The 17841-nt window shown below is 48.8% G+C and overlaps 1 protein-coding gene across 9 annotated transcripts in view; it reads right to left on the reverse strand.

Annotated features, from left to right (window-relative positions):
• Positions 1-17841, reverse strand: part of LOC140492498 (uncharacterized) — an 86221-nt gene that overhangs the window by 17158 nt on the left and 51222 nt on the right. For 6 of the 9 annotated variants that reach the window (XM_072591391.1, XM_072591398.1, XM_072591394.1 and 3 more), the window contains 7 exons: positions 11035-11162; positions 10857-10940; positions 9510-9581; positions 7884-7952; positions 3388-3474; positions 2257-2334; positions 657-743 (listed from right to left, as the gene is read on the reverse strand). In XM_072591391.1, the coding sequence (XP_072447492.1) occupies positions 657-743; positions 2257-2334; positions 3388-3474; positions 7884-7952; positions 9510-9581; positions 10857-10940; positions 11035-11162 (605 nt within the window). The remainder of the gene's footprint in view (positions 1-656; positions 744-2256; positions 2335-3387; positions 3475-7883; positions 7953-9509; positions 9582-10856; positions 10941-11034; positions 11163-17841) is intronic. The other 3 variants (XM_072591395.1, XM_072591393.1, XM_072591396.1) reach the window with 3 other exon arrangements.

A 17841-nucleotide genomic window follows, 5' to 3' on the forward strand; every position in this document is an offset into this window, starting at 1 on the left:
TTTGTTTCTGCTGTTTTTTTTTCAAGATTCCAGTTTTGTAGTCAAGTGTGTAACCAATCGGGCGTCAGAGAATGGCGATTTTGTACACTTTTCATTGTACTCCTGTATTCCTATACTCGAGTACATGTGAGAATAAAATCTAATCCAAAATTGACCACCATGCTGCAAACTTCTGTTTATGTGTGTGTGTGTGTGTATTGTGTGAGTGAGTGTGTGCACGAGTGCTGTGAGTGTGAGTGTGTGAAGTGTGCCAACTGATTACCAGCAATATCACAAGCACTTCACAGTATCCCTACAGTGTGGAAGCAGGCCATTCGGACCATTAAGTCCACACCGACCCTCTAAAGAGCATTCCATCCACACCTAGCCCCCAACCCTAGCCCTATAACTCTGCCTTTCCCATGGCCAATACTCCCAACCTGCACATTTGTGGACTGTGGAAGGAAACCAGAGCACCCGGAAGTAACCCACGGAGACACAGGGAGAAGGTGCGGACTCCACACAGACAGTTGCTCAAGGGTGGAACCAAGGCCGGGTCCCCGGTGCTGTGAGGCAGCAGTGCTAACCACTGAGCCGCTCCTGTTCAAACCAGCAATGGAAGTCATTGAAAAGGTTGAAGTAGACACAACTTCAAGTCTTGAAAAGAACTTCCTTACCTTTCTCCTCAGCATTTTTCCTTTTCTTTTTCTTCTTCTTCGGAGGCAGAGAAGCAGCGTCCCCGTCTGTGTTTTCACTAAAAGCAGCTTTTTAGGAAGAAAGGAAGGGTTTGATGGCAGTGGTGTTACTGAGCAATGCAAGAGGCCACATTCTGACAATGGGATCCTGTTAAATTGCTCTCCTATAATTCTCCCTTTCCCTCTATCAGACCCGGCAAGTTGATCAGGTCATCAAAAACGCAAGCACTTGAGATTCCAGCCTTTACGAAGGGAATAGAGTACAAAACCTACTGGCCAAACCTCAGAGTACTGTGTCTCAGTTGTAAGCCCAGTACTTCGAAAAGGAAATCAAAGGGGAAAAGGAGGTAGTGACATAGATTTGGTATTTGCTCCTGATGACCAGGGGAGCCAAGAACCAGGAGTGGAATTCTCTGTCACAGAACACAGCTGAAGCCAAAACATTGAAAGCTTTGAAAGAGTTACATAGGGTTGTTAGGGCTAAAGGATATGGGGCGAAAGCGGGAACAGGGAACTGAACCGGATGAACAACCAACATCATTATGAATGGCTTGAAGGGCCGAATGGCCCTAATTCTGCTCTTATTTGCAAGAAACTTGGTTTTTATTTTCTCCCTATGCAGCAGGTGGCAACCAGCTAGGACTAATATCTGGGTGCAGGAAGAGATGATGAACGATTTCAAAAGGAAAATGGATGGGCACTTGAAGGTAAAGAACTTGCAAGTCTGTGGGGATAGCATGGATGGAGTGGGACTGACAGGACCACTCCAAGCTGCCACCATCCTGACTACGTCAGCTCTTCCCTTACTGTTGCTGAGTCAAATAGGGATGGCCTAGTGGCATTATCACAAGATTATAACTCAGCGAATGTTCTGGGTTCGAATCCCACCTCAGCAGATGGTAGAATTTGAATTCAACAGAAAAAGAATCCACTGATGATCATGAGACCGTTGACGTTGTTGGGAAAACCCATCTGGTTCACTGATGGCCTTCAGGGAAGGAAGCCGCCATTTGTGACTCTGGGCTGACAGCAATAGACTCTCAATTGCCCTCTGAAATGGCCTAGCAAGCCATTCAGTTGTACTAATCGCTACAAAGGGTCTTCAAGGACATCAAGGGGTGGGTAATAAATGCTGGCCAGCAAATGAATAAAAGACACTCCTAGAACTGCCTTCCTAATAACACGGTGAGTGTATCTATACCCCACGGACTTCAGCGGTTGAAGTTATCACCTCAAAGGCAATTAGTGACGACCAATAAACGCTGGCCTGGCTAACGATGCACTTCCTATTTAAACTTTTTTTGTGATTCGTTCACAGCATATGGGCATTGCGCGTTTTGCTCATCTCATAATCAGCCTTAAGATTCTTCTGGAGCATTGCCGTATTGAACGGCTGAAGTCTGTCTGCTGTGGTGTGGGGATACCCACAATGCCGTGGGAGGGAATTCCAGGCTTTTGACCCAGCGACACAGTGAGGGCGCAGTCGATGTAGTTCCAAGTCAGGGTGGTGCGTGAAAAAATATATGGTTGAACGAACTGATAGGCAATAAAGTGAGTGAGCAGGAAACAACTATTCACTTACGTCTTTCTGTACTTTGCTTCTTTTCCTTCTCAAATAGCTTGTCCTCCAGCTCGTCGCCTTTGCATCCCTCACTTGAAGCTGCTTTTCGAGAACAAAGCAGTGAGTTTTCTGACAAGAGCTGTGCTCGGTAAGGTGCACTCCAGTCCCACAATCCTACTGCCCCTGCCCCGCCTTTCCACCCCAACTTTTGCCACCAGCCCTGGCTTTTTCCTGTCCCGCTCTGCACCTGGTAAGGATCTCCTGAAAAAAAGGTGTTTCCCACCTGGCCTCTTCAGTTCATGCCCCTGTCAAATCCATCAAGGGTTCAGCCTGTAACTTCCACAGAAGCCCGACAGTGTGGGAGCAGGCCATTTGGCCCATTGAGTCACCGCTGACCATCTAAAGAGCATACCACCCACGCCCAACCCCCTACCCTATCCCTGCATTTCCCATGGGTAATCCACCTGGCCTACACATCCCTGGACACTTTAGGACACGTTAGCATAGCCAATCCAACCCAACCTGCACATCTTTGGACTGTGGGAGAAAACGGGAGCACCCAGGGGGAGAATGCGCAAACTCCACACAGACAGCCACCTGAGGGTGGAATCGAACCCTGGTCTCTGGCGCTGTGAGGCAGCACTGAGCCACTGTGCCACCCAGTTTCCACCAGACAAATTTTCAAAAATGTAGATACCAGGAATCTGGCACAGCAGAAACCATGAAGTGGCTCACCCATGCATACTTGATGGGCTCAATGGCCTCCTTTGGTGTTGTACTCCCCTGGTCAAAGCTACAGGTGTACAATATGAGCTACCCTGCTGTTAAGGCAGCTTTAAGTGGATGTGGAAAACAGTCAGAAATGATGTGAGGCAAAACATCGTAACAAAGACTTTGGAGAGGAGATTCAGCAGAGCGTCTCCAGGGATGAGTGATTACACATAAATGGGACTAGATTAATTTAGCGTGTCTGGCCTGCATGGAAAAGTTGGACCAAAGGGTCTGTTTCCATGCTGTATATCTCTATGACTCGTCAGGGGCAATGAATTGACTGACTGAGTCTGCAGACATGCTTGGCAAGGTAGCCAGTGCTGTGCCTGAACAGGCTCAGCCAGAGACAACCTCAAATCACAAGTAGTTTTATCCACTTACACTTGCCGTGTCTCCGTTTCTTCAGCAGGCAAAGCGAGGTTTCTGTGGCGTCTTCTGCGCCTTCTCCATGCTGCTCAGTTGAAGCAGCTTCCCAGGAAGAAACAAGTTCAAAAGATAGTGTCAGTGCCACTTTCCTGCCTTTTCTGATTAGATTCCCTACAGTGTGGAAACAGGCCCTTCGGCCCAACAGGTCCACACCAACCTTCCGAAGAGTAAGTCACCCAGACCCGTTTCCCTCTGACTATGGGCAACTTAGCATGGCCAATTCACCTGACCTGCACATCTTTTGGATAGTGGGAGGAAACCCACGCAGACACGGGGAGAATGTGCAAACTCTACACAGACAATCGCCTGAGGCTGGAATCGAACCTGGGTTTTGGCGCTGTGAGGCAGCAGTGCTAACCAATGAGCCACCGTGCCACTCTTTCTACTCAAATAGCCATATGGACAAGTCATAATGCTCATCTGAAGAGCTCCATTCCCATGCTGAAGACCTGAGCACAAAGATTCAGGCTGACAGCTCTGGTGGCAGTGTTAACAGAGCACTGCGGTTTTGAAAACGCTGGCTGTCGGCTAAAATTGAGGCTCGGCTTTGGGTAGACATAAAAGATCCTTCAGTTGCTATTTTGAAGAGGACTGAGGGGTGTTCTACAGGACAATGTTTTTTATTCATTTGCGGGATTGTGGGGGTCACTGGCTGGGCCCAGCGTTTATTCCGTCCCTAGTTGCCCTCGAGAAGGTGGGGGACGAGCTGCCTTCTTGAACCGCTGCAGTCCCACAATGCCATTAGGAAGGAAACTCCAGCATTTTGACCCAGCGACAGCAACGTACACACTGACATATTTCCAAGCCAGGATGGAGATTTGCTTGGAGTGAAACTTGCAGGGGCTGGTGTTTCCACGTATCTGCTAGCTCTTGTCTTTCTAGATGGACGTGGCCAAGGGTCTGGAAGGGCTGTCTGAGGATCTTTGATGAATTGCTGCAGTGCACACAGTGCTGCGATTGAGGGAGTGGGTGTTTGTGGATGTGGTGCCAATCAAATGGACTGCTTTGTCCTGAATGGCGTCGAGCTTCAAGTGTCGTTTCAGCTGCACTCATCCAGGCAACTGAGGAGTATTCCATCACACTCCTGACTTGTGCCTTGTTGATGATGGACAGACTTTAGGGTGTCAGGAGGTGAGTTTCTTGTCACAGTATTCCTAGCCTTTGATTTGCTCTTGTAGCCAGTGTTTATGTGGTGAGTCCAGTTGAGTTTCCAGTCAACGATAACCCCCAGGATGTTGATAGTGGGGGCTTTGACAGTAACACCACTGCAAGAATGTTACAGGTTGCGGGGGACTTGCAAACTGTCGACTACTCCACCGACTTTAGTGTCATCTGCGAATTTACTAATCCATCCACCTTTGCCTGCGTCGAAGGTGACAAACAGCAGTGGTCCCAAAACAGATCCTTGTGGCACACCACTAGTAACCAGACTCCAGGCTGAATATTTTCCATCAACTACCACTCGTTGCCTTCTTTCAGAAAACTGCTAAATCACCCTCAATTCCATGCCTCTGCATTTTCTCCAACAGCCTACCATGTGGAACCTTATCAAAGGCTTTACTAAAGTCTAGATACACCACGTCAACTGCCCTACCCTCATCTACATGCTAGGTCACCTTCTCAAAAATCTCAATAAGGTTTGTGAGATATGACGAATCCACGTTGACTATCTGAAATCAAATTGTTGCTTGCTAGATTATTATAAATCCTCTCTCTTATAACCCTTTCCTACAACAGAAGTAAGGCTCACTGGTCTATAATTACCTGGGTCATCTCTACTGCCCTTCTTGAATAACATTTGCAATCCTCCAGTCCTCTGGTACTAAACCTGTAGACAATGTTGATTCAAATATCACAACCAAAGGCTCTGCTATCTCCTCCCTAGCTTCCCAGAGAATCCTCTGATAAATCCCATCTGGCGCAGGGGACTTGTCTACTTTCAATTCTAGAATTGATAACACCTGTCCGTAACTAACCCCGACCCTTTCTAGTCTAATATCTCGTAACTCAATCATCTCCTCTCCAATATTCTCCTTTTCCTGAGTGAAAACCGATGAGAAATGTTCATTTAGCCCCTCTCCGATCTCCACAGGGTCCACACACAACTTCCCACTTCTGTCTTTGACTGGCCCCTATTCCTACTCTAGTCATTCTTTTATTCCTCACATACCTATAGAAAGCTTTAGGGTTCTCCTTTATTCTACCTGCTAAAGACTGTCCGTGTCCTCCCTTTGCTCTTCTTAACTCTCTCTTTAAATCCTTCCTAGCTGATCTGTAACTCTCCATCGCCTCAACTGAACCATCCTGTCTCATCAACACATAAGCCTCTTTCTTCCGCTTAACAAGAAATGCGATTTCTGTAGTAAACCACGGTTCCCTTACCTTATCACTTCCTGCCTGACAGGGACATACTTATCAAGGACACGCAATATCTATTCCTTAAACCAGCTCCACACTTCCATTGTCCGCATCCCCTGCATTTTGCTCCCCCATTCTATGCATCGTAATTCTTGCCTAATCGCATTATAATTGCCCTTGCTCCATCGATAACTCTTAGGCATGTACCTATCCCTTTCCAACCAAATGCTGAATTATGGTCACTCTCTCCAAAGTGCTCACCTACAACTAAATCAAACACCTGTATATTTACAGATTGAAACGTAAAAGCTTGATGACATAAATAGTGTGACATTATTCTTCAAGGTGTCACGAACAGACGAGATACATTCGCAAATAATAACAGCACTAGAGAACTGTCCCATTGTAGCATGAGGCCATTCAGCCCATCATGTTGGCACTGACATGCTAATTGAGGATCTGGTCTGGGCCAGTGTCCCCGTAACCCAGCCCATTGTTCCTTTTCAGATCACCATCTCACTCCCATTTACATGCCTCAATGGACCTTGCTCACACCACACTTGCAGCCGGTATATTCCAGATCCCACCCCTCACCGCATATCATTCTCACTTGTTTCACTAACTCCTTCAAAGCTGTGTCCCCTTGTTGTTGATCCTTTTTTGAGTGGAAACGTTCTCTCCCTGTTTACACCATCCGGCTGTGACTTCTCAAAATTCGCTTCTCCAGGGACAATAGTCCTTGAAGTCCTCACACGGAATCATTCTCATAAAATCTCCTCTCTCGTCCCTCCAATCCCAGCACATCGTTCCTGAAGTCCCAGTTCCCAGAACTGGGCACAATCCTCCAACTGAGGCCAAACTGGTGTCTTATGAAGAGCCTCCTTGTTCTTTGACCCTACCAGTGCAGCTGGGACAGGATAGGAGGGATGGGAAATTGGCTCTAGAGACTTATTTGCTGGCTAGACTCTTCAATTACACCAGGACAGCTGACAGCTTAACAGTGAATGGGGAAATGTGGCTGGAAATGTACAGAGAATTGTGGAGATATACAGCACAGAAACAGAATCTCCACGTCAACCAGACATCCCAACCCAATCTAGTCCCATTTGCAAGCATTTGGCCCATATCGTTCTAAAACCATTCCTATCTATCCAGATGCCTTTTAAATGCTGGAAAGCTCATTCCATACATGCACCACCCTTTTGTGTGAAAAAGTTGCCCTTTAGGTCCCTTTTAAATTTTCTCCCTTTCACTCTAAACCTATGCCCTCTAGTTCTGTACTCCCCCACCCCAGGGAAAAGACCTTGTCTATTTATCCTATCCATGCTCCTCATAATTTTATAAACCTCTGGTCAACCCCTCAGCCTCCGACGCTCCAGGGAAAACAGCCCCAGCCTATTCAGCCTCTCCCTGTAGCTCAAACCCTCCAACCCTGGCAGCATCCTGTTAAATCTTTTCTGAACCCTTTCAAGTTTCACAACATCCTTCTAATAGGGCATCATCTCAGAACAGGGTCTTCCAGCTGGGACAGTCATGAGGAGGAATTTCTTCTCCGATGGTAGTCAGTCTGGGGATTACATTATCACAGTGGGCTGTCAAGGCTGGATCATTAAGTATATTTAAACTCAGTAAGGATACCGAGGGTGGTTGGAGAAAAAGCAGAGAAGTGGAGTTGAAGATTATGAGATCAGTCATTATATCACTAGTAGCAAAGTAGATTCGACAGGCTGAACGGCCTACGTCTTCTCCTATGATGTTAGAAACACAAAGTCCCTACAGTGTGGAAACAGGCCATTTGGCCCATCAAGTCCACATAGACCCTGTGAAGAGCATCCCACCCAGATCTAGCCCCTACCTCACCTCTGTAACTCTGCATTTCCATGGCTAATTCACCCAGCCTGCACATACTTGGACGCTATGCACAATTTAGCATGACCAACCCACCCTAATCTGCACATCTTTGGAAACCCATGCGAGGCAAATGTGCAAACTCCACACGGACAGTTGCCTGAGGGAACTGGCACTGAGAGGCAGCGGTGCTAACCACTGAGAGACCGCATCTGCAAGATATCGGCAAGCATCTATTTACATACTTATCTCCCAATGTCTTTTCTTCATCTTCTGATGTGCCAATGCTTCCTCCTCCTCCATTTTCTCAGCTTCTGATGAACAAACATACAATTAGCAGCATAATAAATTCCTTGGTCCTATACAAGACCCTGAGACTTTGCCTGCTCCTCCCATGCATACCCACCAATCAAGCCAGCAGTAGGGATATTACTGGTCAGTCCTCAAGAGTCCAAAGGCCAGCTAAAACGCTAGCTCAGGGACACAGAGACCAACCGCACTGCACACCCACTCCAACCAGCAAACTCAATTCAAACTGGAATTTGAATCTAGTGCAGGGCTGTTTGTAGAACAACAAACTGTGAACTTTTCACTCTCGGCCATTCGGCCCATCATGCCTACTCGTGGTACAACAGTTGTGTCAATTCACTGCATGTATTTGTGTGCTTTTAGCTGTGATTTAAGAGCAACCAGCGCAAACTGGGCAAAGGGGAGGGCACCAGCAGCTGTTTAGACTTCTATCCCTAACCCAAGAATGTCAGATAGAATGTCTGCCAAACTTTAAAACTGTGTATAAAGGAGAATAAGATTAGTGGACTAAATTAGATTCCCTACAGTGTGGAAACAGGCCATTTGGCCCAACAGGTCCACACCGACCCTCCAAACAGTAATCCACCCAGACCCACTTCCCTGACCAATGCACCTAACACTAAGGGAATTGGACTGCTTTCAGAGAATCATAGGATCCCTACAGTGTGAAAACAGGCCCTTCGGCCGAAGAAGTCCACACCGACCCTTCGAAGAATAACCCACCTAGAACCATTCTCTTATCCTGTTACCCGAACATTATCCCTGACTAATGCACCCAACCTACACATCGCTGAACACTATGGGACAATTTAGCATGGCCAACTCACCTAACCTGCACATCTTTGGACTGTGGGAGGAAACCAGAGCACCCGGAGGAAACCCACGCAGACACGGGGAGAACGTGTAAACTGCACACAGACAGTCACCCGAGGCTGGAATCGAATCCGGGTCCCTGGTGCTGCCATGGTGAGAGTCAAACCTATACCCAACCTATTAGCGTTAGCCTGGGTTCTGGATTAGCAGTCTATCGGTAAAGGGTGAAACAAGACCCGGCCAGTTAGTTTACCCTACAGCATAGGTGCTGCCCACCTTTCCCATCCACAGTCCAGACTCTCCCAGGCGGAACTGGGTTGTTATGGACTTTTAACCTAATCTGTTCGGACAAGTAATGACACACCTCCAGGACAGGTAGGGCTTGAACCTGGTGCAGAGGAAGGGGCACTACCATTACTCCAGAATACCCTCTGGTCCCCAAATAGCATACGCTGTTCTTAAATCACAACTAGAACATGCAGATTTACACACTCTATTGACAAAGCACGAGTAGGCATGACGGGCTGAATGGCTTCCTTTTAAGCACTGAAGGCTCAGCCAGTTTGACAGAGTTTGATTGTCTCCTTGGTGCACATGGGCCAGTAGCACAAGATATACTGACAACCGTCAGCCATTTTCTGAGCTAGAACCAGAGTGCATTCTGGGTGTTTGCTGGGGAGTAGTAAATTCGGTAGAAAGAGGCCAAGAAGAGTACAGATTAATTTCAGGAACTGATGATGTGTACATACTTTGTTCTTGTTTCTTCTTCCTTCTTTTAATCAGTAACTCTTGCTCCTTCTTGTTTTTCTTAGTCAATATGGCTTTTGGAAAACAAAAAGTAAAGAGCTAAGTAACAACGGGAACACAGTTGGGAAAAGTACAAAAAGACTTGCAGAATCACAGAACAGTTATGGCACAGGAGGAGGCCACTCAGCCCCTCACATCTATAGCAGCTCTCTGCACCTGCAACTCAATTAATCCCACCCTTCTGCCACTGCCCTGGAGCCCTGGCCCGACAATTATAACGATTTTTACAGCGGCTTTCAAAGTCTAAGTTACAAAGTGCTTTTCAGCCAGTGTCGTATTTTTGAAACAAGAACACAAATCACTGGAAAAGCTCAGCAGGTCTGGCAGCATCTGTGGAGAGAAACCAGAAGTAACATTTTGGGTCAAGTGACTCTATCTCAGAACTATGACAGGGTGGTGGTGGTGGTGGGTAAACAATAGATGGAGATAGAGCCCAAAATGTGAGAGAACAGTTGGACAGACGAAGGAGTGGATGACGATCAGGCTAGGAGGGTGAATAGCTATTAATGGGGACTGTTAGCGGTTAAGAGTCATAACAGCAGACCCTGTGATAATAAGGCCTGGTGTGTGGGGTTGGGGCAAGGCCATGGGACCGCTCAAACCCTCAAGGTGTTGAACTCGATATGGAGTCCAGAAGCCTGCAGAGTTCCTGAGCGGAAAACGAGGTGATGTTCTTCCAGCTTGCACTGAACTTCACTTGAGCACTGCAGCGAGCTGGAGACAGAAATGTTGGCCAGGGAAGACAGGGCTATGTGTTGAAGTGGTCGGCAGCGGAGGCTCAGAGTCCTTTTTGCGGGCAAAATGTAGGCGTTCTGTGAAGTTGTCACCCAGCCTACCCTTCGTTTCCTCAGCGTAGAGGAGACCACATTATCAATAGCGAATACAATAGACTAGACTGAGTGAACCTTTGAAATGTTCTAATTAAAACCCAGCAGCCGACTCACATACTGCAAGATCCCACGGCTATATCGAGATATCGGTTCAGAGACAAATGCTGTCATGCCATGGGGTCTCCAACTTAGCTGCCAATGTTCAGTCTGAAAGGTGGCGCCTCAGCAGCATACATCCCACGTTGGGAATGCTGTCCCAGGTTGTGTGTTCAGGTCCACGAGCTGGGTACCCAAACCCCCACAACTCTGCAGTTCAAAGGTTAGTCAGCTACTGAGCCGCAGCTTTAAAGGAGCCTGAGATTGAGGTAACTGGCTGCTCTGCCCCCCCCACCCCCTTCACCAAATCTACCGGCATATTCCACTACGGTTCTGGAACGCTGCTGTGATGATGCCACGTACTTGCTTTCCGAACCTTCTTCTTCTTTGCCGGAATCAAGAATTCCCTGTCAGCATCCTTAAGCTTTCGTTTCCTTCCCTTGACAACTTTGAAAATAAACATCGCAAACGTCAAACAAACTAACAACTTCACTTGCAGAACAAATGCAAGGATGGAACTTAAACTATGCCTTCGACTTACTGGCTACCGGTCTCAGAATCTGCAGGGGTCTACGTATCCGCAGGGCCCGGCCGAACAACTCTTCACCATTGTACTTCAGTGCTTGGCTTGCATCTTTACCAGACAGGAAGGTCACGATGCCACGTTTTCTAAGGCGCGGGGAAAGAGAGGAAAAACACAAGAGTTTGGCTTAGGAAGATAAGAGAAGAATTCACTGCTATCCCAAAGAGCATGAAAATCAACAAAAACAAAATCAAAATATGTATTCTTCAAAAAGCAGACTTTTGTTCACTTGCTCAACTCTGTTCTCATCTGGTTGAATATCATTCCTGCCCTGGGCACCACACTTACCACTGACTATTCGGCTACAGAAAGCAGTTTGGTGGCACCCATGCCTCAGACTCAGGAGGTCAGGGCTTCAGAGACTTGAGTAAATAATCCAGGCCAACTGCTCCCAGTGCAGTGACAGAGGAAGTCTTTCTGCCTCGATCAGAGATAACTATTATGGAATCGTAGAATCCCTATGGTGCGTAAGCAGGCCATTTGGCCCACCAAGTCCATACTGACCCTCCAAAGAGCATCGAACCCAGATCCCTCCCCTACGCTATCCCCATAACCCTGCATTTCCCATGGCTAATCAAACTAGTCAGCAGATCCCAGGATGCTCTGGACAATTGGGCAAGGCCAATCCACCTAACCTGCACATCTTCCATTCTTTCGTACTTCATCCGTTTAATCTAATATTTGGATCTCCCATCCGTGCAGACACGGGGGAGAACGTGCAAACTCTACACAGACAGTCGCCCGATACTGGAATCAAATCCAGATCCCTGGTGCTGTGAGGCAGCAGTTACACTGAGCCACCTTGTCACCCTCCTGGAAGGAAGAGTTCCGCACCATGTTCTGATCAAGAGTGATCTTTGCAACCTACACCAAAGCTGAGGATCTGGTCGTTTGCAGGAGAGGTTTGTACGTAAGTCATCACACTTCATACAGTCAAAACAAATCACTAAAAACCAGGTTATACTCCAACAGGTTTATGCAGTACTAGCTTGCAGAACGCTGCTCCTTCGTAACTAGCTATCTGATGAAGGAGCAGTGCTCTGAAAGCTAGTGCTTCCAAATACAAACCTGTTGCACTATAACCTGGTGCCATGTGTGATTTTTAACTGCGCCCACCCCAGTCCAACACCAGCACCTCCACGTCATGACATTTCATAGATTATAACCATGATTAGAAGCACTTAGTGGTTGTTAAAATGCTTCAGAATCACTTGTGGTCTAGAAAAGTAATTACTGTAAATAATTTTCTTGCCCTTACCCGGCGCTACTGATGCTAACTGCAACTTCCCAAAGCTCTTTGCTATTGATCAACCTTGTCCTAATGCATAAGTTTGCCTTGCTCCTTCTGATGGACCTCTTTTGCTTGCATGGTGCTCCTCCGGCAGTTATAATTCCAGTTCACAAGAGCAAGGAGGTTATGATGTTCGCAGTTCTGATCGCAACACCTGTGGGAAGGACATGACTGTACTGGAGAGAGTGCAGAAGGGGATTCACAGGAGGTTGACTGGGCAGGAGTAGTTCAGAGAGATGTGACAGACTGGGGTTGTTTTCCTTTGAGCAGAGAAGGCAGATGGGTTTCTGACTGAGGTGTACAACGTTCTGAGGGGCATAGACAGAGAGAAGTGTTACCCCCTTAGTAAAGGGGGTCAATAACCAATTTTAATGTAAAGGAGCAGGGGCTTTTGAGGAGATTTGAGGAAAGGATTTTAACCCAGAGGATGGTGTGTATCTGGACCTCACTGCCTGAGAGGGTGGGAAGGGTAGAAACTGTCCAGATATTTAAGTAATTATCAGATGAACACTTTAAATGCCATAGCTTACGAGGCTACAGGCCGAGTGCTGAAAAATGGGATGAGAATAAATTAATATTCAATGATCAATTGCACACAGGGTGGGGAGTGTTTTCTCACACACACACAGGGTGGGGAGTGTTTTCACACACACACACAGGGTGGGGAGTGTTTTCACACACACACACAGGGTGGGGAGTGTTTTCACACACACACACAGGGTGGGGAGTGTTTTCACACACACACAGGGTGGGGAGTGTTTTCACACACACACAGGGCGGGGAGTGTTTTCACTCACACACACACAGGGCGGGGAGTGTTTTCACACACACACACAGGGCGGGGAGTGTTTTCACACACACACACAGGGCGGGGAGTGTTTTCACACACACACACAGGGCGGGGAGTGTTTTCACACACACACACAGGGCGGGGAGTGTTTTCACACACACACACAGGGCGGGGAGTGTTTTCACACACACACACAGGGCGGGGAGTGTTTTCACACACACACACAGGGTGGGGAGTGTTTTCACACACACACACAGGGTGGGGAGTGTTTTCACACACACACACAGGGTGGGGAGTGTTTTCACACACACACACAGGGTGGGGAGTGTTTTCACACACACACACAGGGTGGGGAGTGTTTTCACACACACACAGGGTGGGGAGTGTTTTCACACACACACACAGGGCGGGGAGTGTTTTCACTCACACACACACAGGGTGGGGAGTGTTTTCACACACACACAGGGTGGGGAGTGTTTTCACACACACACACAGGGTGGGGAGTGTTTTCACACACACACAGGGTGGGGAGTGTTTTCTCACACACACAGGGTGGGGAGTGTTTTCACACACACACAGGGTGGGGAGTGTTTTCACACACACACACAGGGTGGGGAGTGTTTTCACACACACACAGGGTGGGGAGTGTTTTCTCACACACACAGGGTGGGGAGTGTTTTCACACACACACACAGGGTGGGGAGTGTTTTCACTCACACACACAGGGTGGGGAGTGTTTTCACTCACACACACAGGGTGGGGAGTGTTTTCACACACACACAGGGCGGGGAGTGTTTTCACTCACACACACACAGGGCGGGGAGTGTTTTCACACACACACACAGGGTGGGGAGTGTTTTCACACATACACAGGGTGGGGAGTGTTTTCACACACACACACAGGGTGGGGAGTGTTTTCACACACACACACACAGGGTGGGGAGTGTTTTCACACACACACACAGGGTGGGGAGTGTTTTCACACACACAGGGTGGGGAGTGTTTTCACACACACAGGGTGGGGAGTGTTTTCACACACACACACAGGGTGGGGAGTGTTTTCACACACACACACAGGGTGGGGAGTGTTTTCACACACACACACAGGGTGGGGAGTGTTTTCACACACACACACAGGGTGGGGAGTGTTTTCACACACACACACAGGGTGGGGAGTGTTTTCACACACACAGGGTGGGGAGTGTTTTCACACACACAGGGTGGGGAGTGTTTTCACACACACACACAGGGTGGGGAGTTTTTTCACTCACACACACAGGGTGGGGAGTGTTTTCACAACACACACAGGGTGGGGAGTATTTTGACATACACAGGGTGGGGAGTGTTTTCACACACACAGGGTGGGGAGTGTTTTCACACACACACACACAGGGTGGGGAGTGTTTTCACACACACACAGGGTGGGGAGTGTTTTCACACACACACACAGGGTGGGGAGTGTTTTCACACACACACACAGGGTGGGGAGTGTTTTCACACACACAGGGTGGGGAGTGTTTTCACACACACACACAGGGTGGGGAATGTTTTCACACACACACACAGGGTGGGGAGTGTTTTCACACACACACACAGGGTGGGGAGTGTTTTCACACACACACACAGGGCGGGGAGTGTTTTCACACACACACACAGGGTGGGGAATGTTTTCACACACACACACAGGGTGGGGAGTATTTTGACACACACAGGGTGGGGAGTGTTTTCACACACACAGGGTGGGGAGTGTTTTCACACACACACACAGGGTGGGGAGTGTTTTCACACACACAGGGTGGGGAGTGTTTTCACACACACAGGGTGGGGAGTGTTTTCACACACACACACAGGGTGGGGAGTGTTTTCACACACACACATAGGGTGGGGAGTGTTTTCACACACACACACAGGGTGGAGAGTGTTTTCACACACACAGGGTGGGGAGTGTTTTCACACACACACACAGGGTGGGGAGTGTTTTCACACACACACATAGGGTGGGGAGTGTTTTCACACACACACACAGGGTGGGGAGTGTTTTCACACACACAGGGTGGGGAGTGTTTTCACACACACACACAGGGTGGGGAGTGTTTTCACACACACACACAGGGTGGGGAGTGTTTTCACACACACACACAGGGGGGGGAGTGTTTTCACACACACACACAGGGGGGGGAGTGTTTTCACACACACACACAGGGTGGGGAGTGTTTTCACACACACACACAGGGTGGGGAGTGTTTTCACACACACACACAGGGTGGGGAGTGTTTTCACACACACACACAGGGTGGGGAGTATTTTGACATACACAGGGTGGGGAGTGTTTTCACACACACAGGGTGGGGAGTGTTTTCACACACACACACAGGGTGGGGAGTGTTTTCACACACACACACAGGGTGGGGAGTGTTTTCACACACACACACAGGGTGGGGAGTGTTTTCACACACACAGGGTGGGGAGTGTTTTCACACACACACACAGGGTGGGGAATGTTTTCACACACACACACAGGGTGGGGAGTGTTTTCACACACACACACAGGGTGGGGAGTGTTTTCACACACACACACAGGGCGGGGAGTGTTTTCACACACACACACAGGGTGGGGAGTATTTTGACACACACAGGGTGGGGAGTGTTTTCACACACACAGGGTGGGGAGTGTTTTCACACACACAGGGTGGGGAGTGTTTTCACACACACACACAGGGTGGGGAGTGTTTTCACACACACACACAGGGTGGGGAGTGTTTTCACACACACAGGGTGGGGAGTGTTTTCACACACACAGGGTGGGGAGTGTTTTCACACACACACACAGGGTGGGGAGTGTTTTCACACACACAGGGTGGGGAGTGTATTCACACACACAGGGTGGGGAGTGTTTTCACACATACACAGGGTGGGGAGTGTTTTCACACATACACAGGGTGGGGAGTGTTTTCACACACACACAGGGTGGGGAGTGTTTTCACACACACACATAGGGTGGGGAGTGTTTTCACACACACACACAGGGTGGGGAGTGTTTTCACACACACAGGGTGGGGAGTGTTTTCACACACACACAGGGTGGGGAGTGTTTTCACACACACACACAGGGTGGGGAGTGTTTTCACACACACACACAGGGTGGGGAGTGTTTTCACACACACACACAGGGTGGGGAGTGTTTTCACACACACACACAGGGTGGGGAGTATTTTGACATACACAGGGTGGGGAGTGTTTTCACACACACAGGGTGGGGAGTGTTTTCACACACACACACAGGGTGGGGAGTGTTTTCACACACACACACAGGGTGGGGAGTGTTTTCACACACACACACAGGGTGGGGAGTGTTTTCACACACACACACAGGGTGGGGAGTGTTTTCACACACACACACAGGGTGGGGAGTGTTTTCACACACACACACAGGGTGGGGAGTGTTTTCACAACACACACACAGGGTGGGGAGTGTTTTCACACACACACACAGGGTGGGGAGTGTTTTCACACACACACACAGGGTGGGGAGTGTTTTCACACACACACACAGGGTGGGGAGTGTTTTCACAACACACACTGGGTGGGGAGTGTTTTCACACACACACACAGGGTGGGGAGTGTTTTCACACACACACATTCACAGGGTGGGGAGTGTTTTCACACACACACACAGGGTGGGGAGTGTTTTCACACACACACATTCACAGGGTGGGGAGTGTTTTCTCACACACACACAGGGTGGGGAGTGTTTTCACACACACACACAGGGTGGGGAGTGTTTTCACACACACACACACAGGGTGGGGAGTGATTTCACACACACACACAGGGTGGGGAGTGTTTTCACACACACACACACAGGGTGGGGAGTGTTTTCACAACACACACACAGGGTGGGGAGTGTTTTCACACACACACACAGGGTGGGGAGTGTTTTCACAACACACACACTGGGTGGGGAGTGTTTTCACACACACACACAGGGTGGGGAGTGTTTTCACACACACACATTCACAGGGTGGGGAGTGTTTTCACACACACACACAGGGTGGGGAGTGTTTTCACACACACACACAGGGTGGGGAGTGTTTTCACACACACACACAGGGTGGGGAGTGTTTTCACACACACACACAGGGTGGGGAGTGTTTTCACACACACACACAGGGTGGGGAGTGTTTTCACACACACACAGGGTGGGGAGTGTTTTCACACACACAGGGTGGGGAGTGTTTTCACACACACACACAGGGTGGGGAATGTTTTCACACACACAGGGTGGGGAGTGTTTTCACACACACACACAGGGTGGGGAGTGTTTTCACACACACACACAGGGCGGGGAGTGTTTTCACACACACACACAGGGCAGGGAGTGTTTTCACACACACACACAGGGCGGGGAGTGTTTTCACACACACACACAGGGTGGGGAGTATTTTGACACACACACACAGGGTGGGGAGTATTTTGACACACACAGGGTGGGGAGTGTTTTCACACACACAGGGTGGGGAGTGTTTTCACACACACACACAGGGTGGGGAGTGTTTTCACACACACAGGGTGGGGAGTGTTTTCACACACACAGGGTGGGGAGTGTTTTCACACACACAGGGTGGGGAGTGTTTTCACACACACACACAGGGTGGGGAGTGTTTTCACACATACACAGGGTGGG

This window comes from Chiloscyllium punctatum, chromosome 21 (assembly GCF_047496795.1).
Source record: "Chiloscyllium punctatum isolate Juve2018m chromosome 21, sChiPun1.3, whole genome shotgun sequence".
In the NCBI taxonomy this organism is placed as follows: Eukaryota; Metazoa; Chordata; class Chondrichthyes; order Orectolobiformes; family Hemiscylliidae; genus Chiloscyllium; species Chiloscyllium punctatum.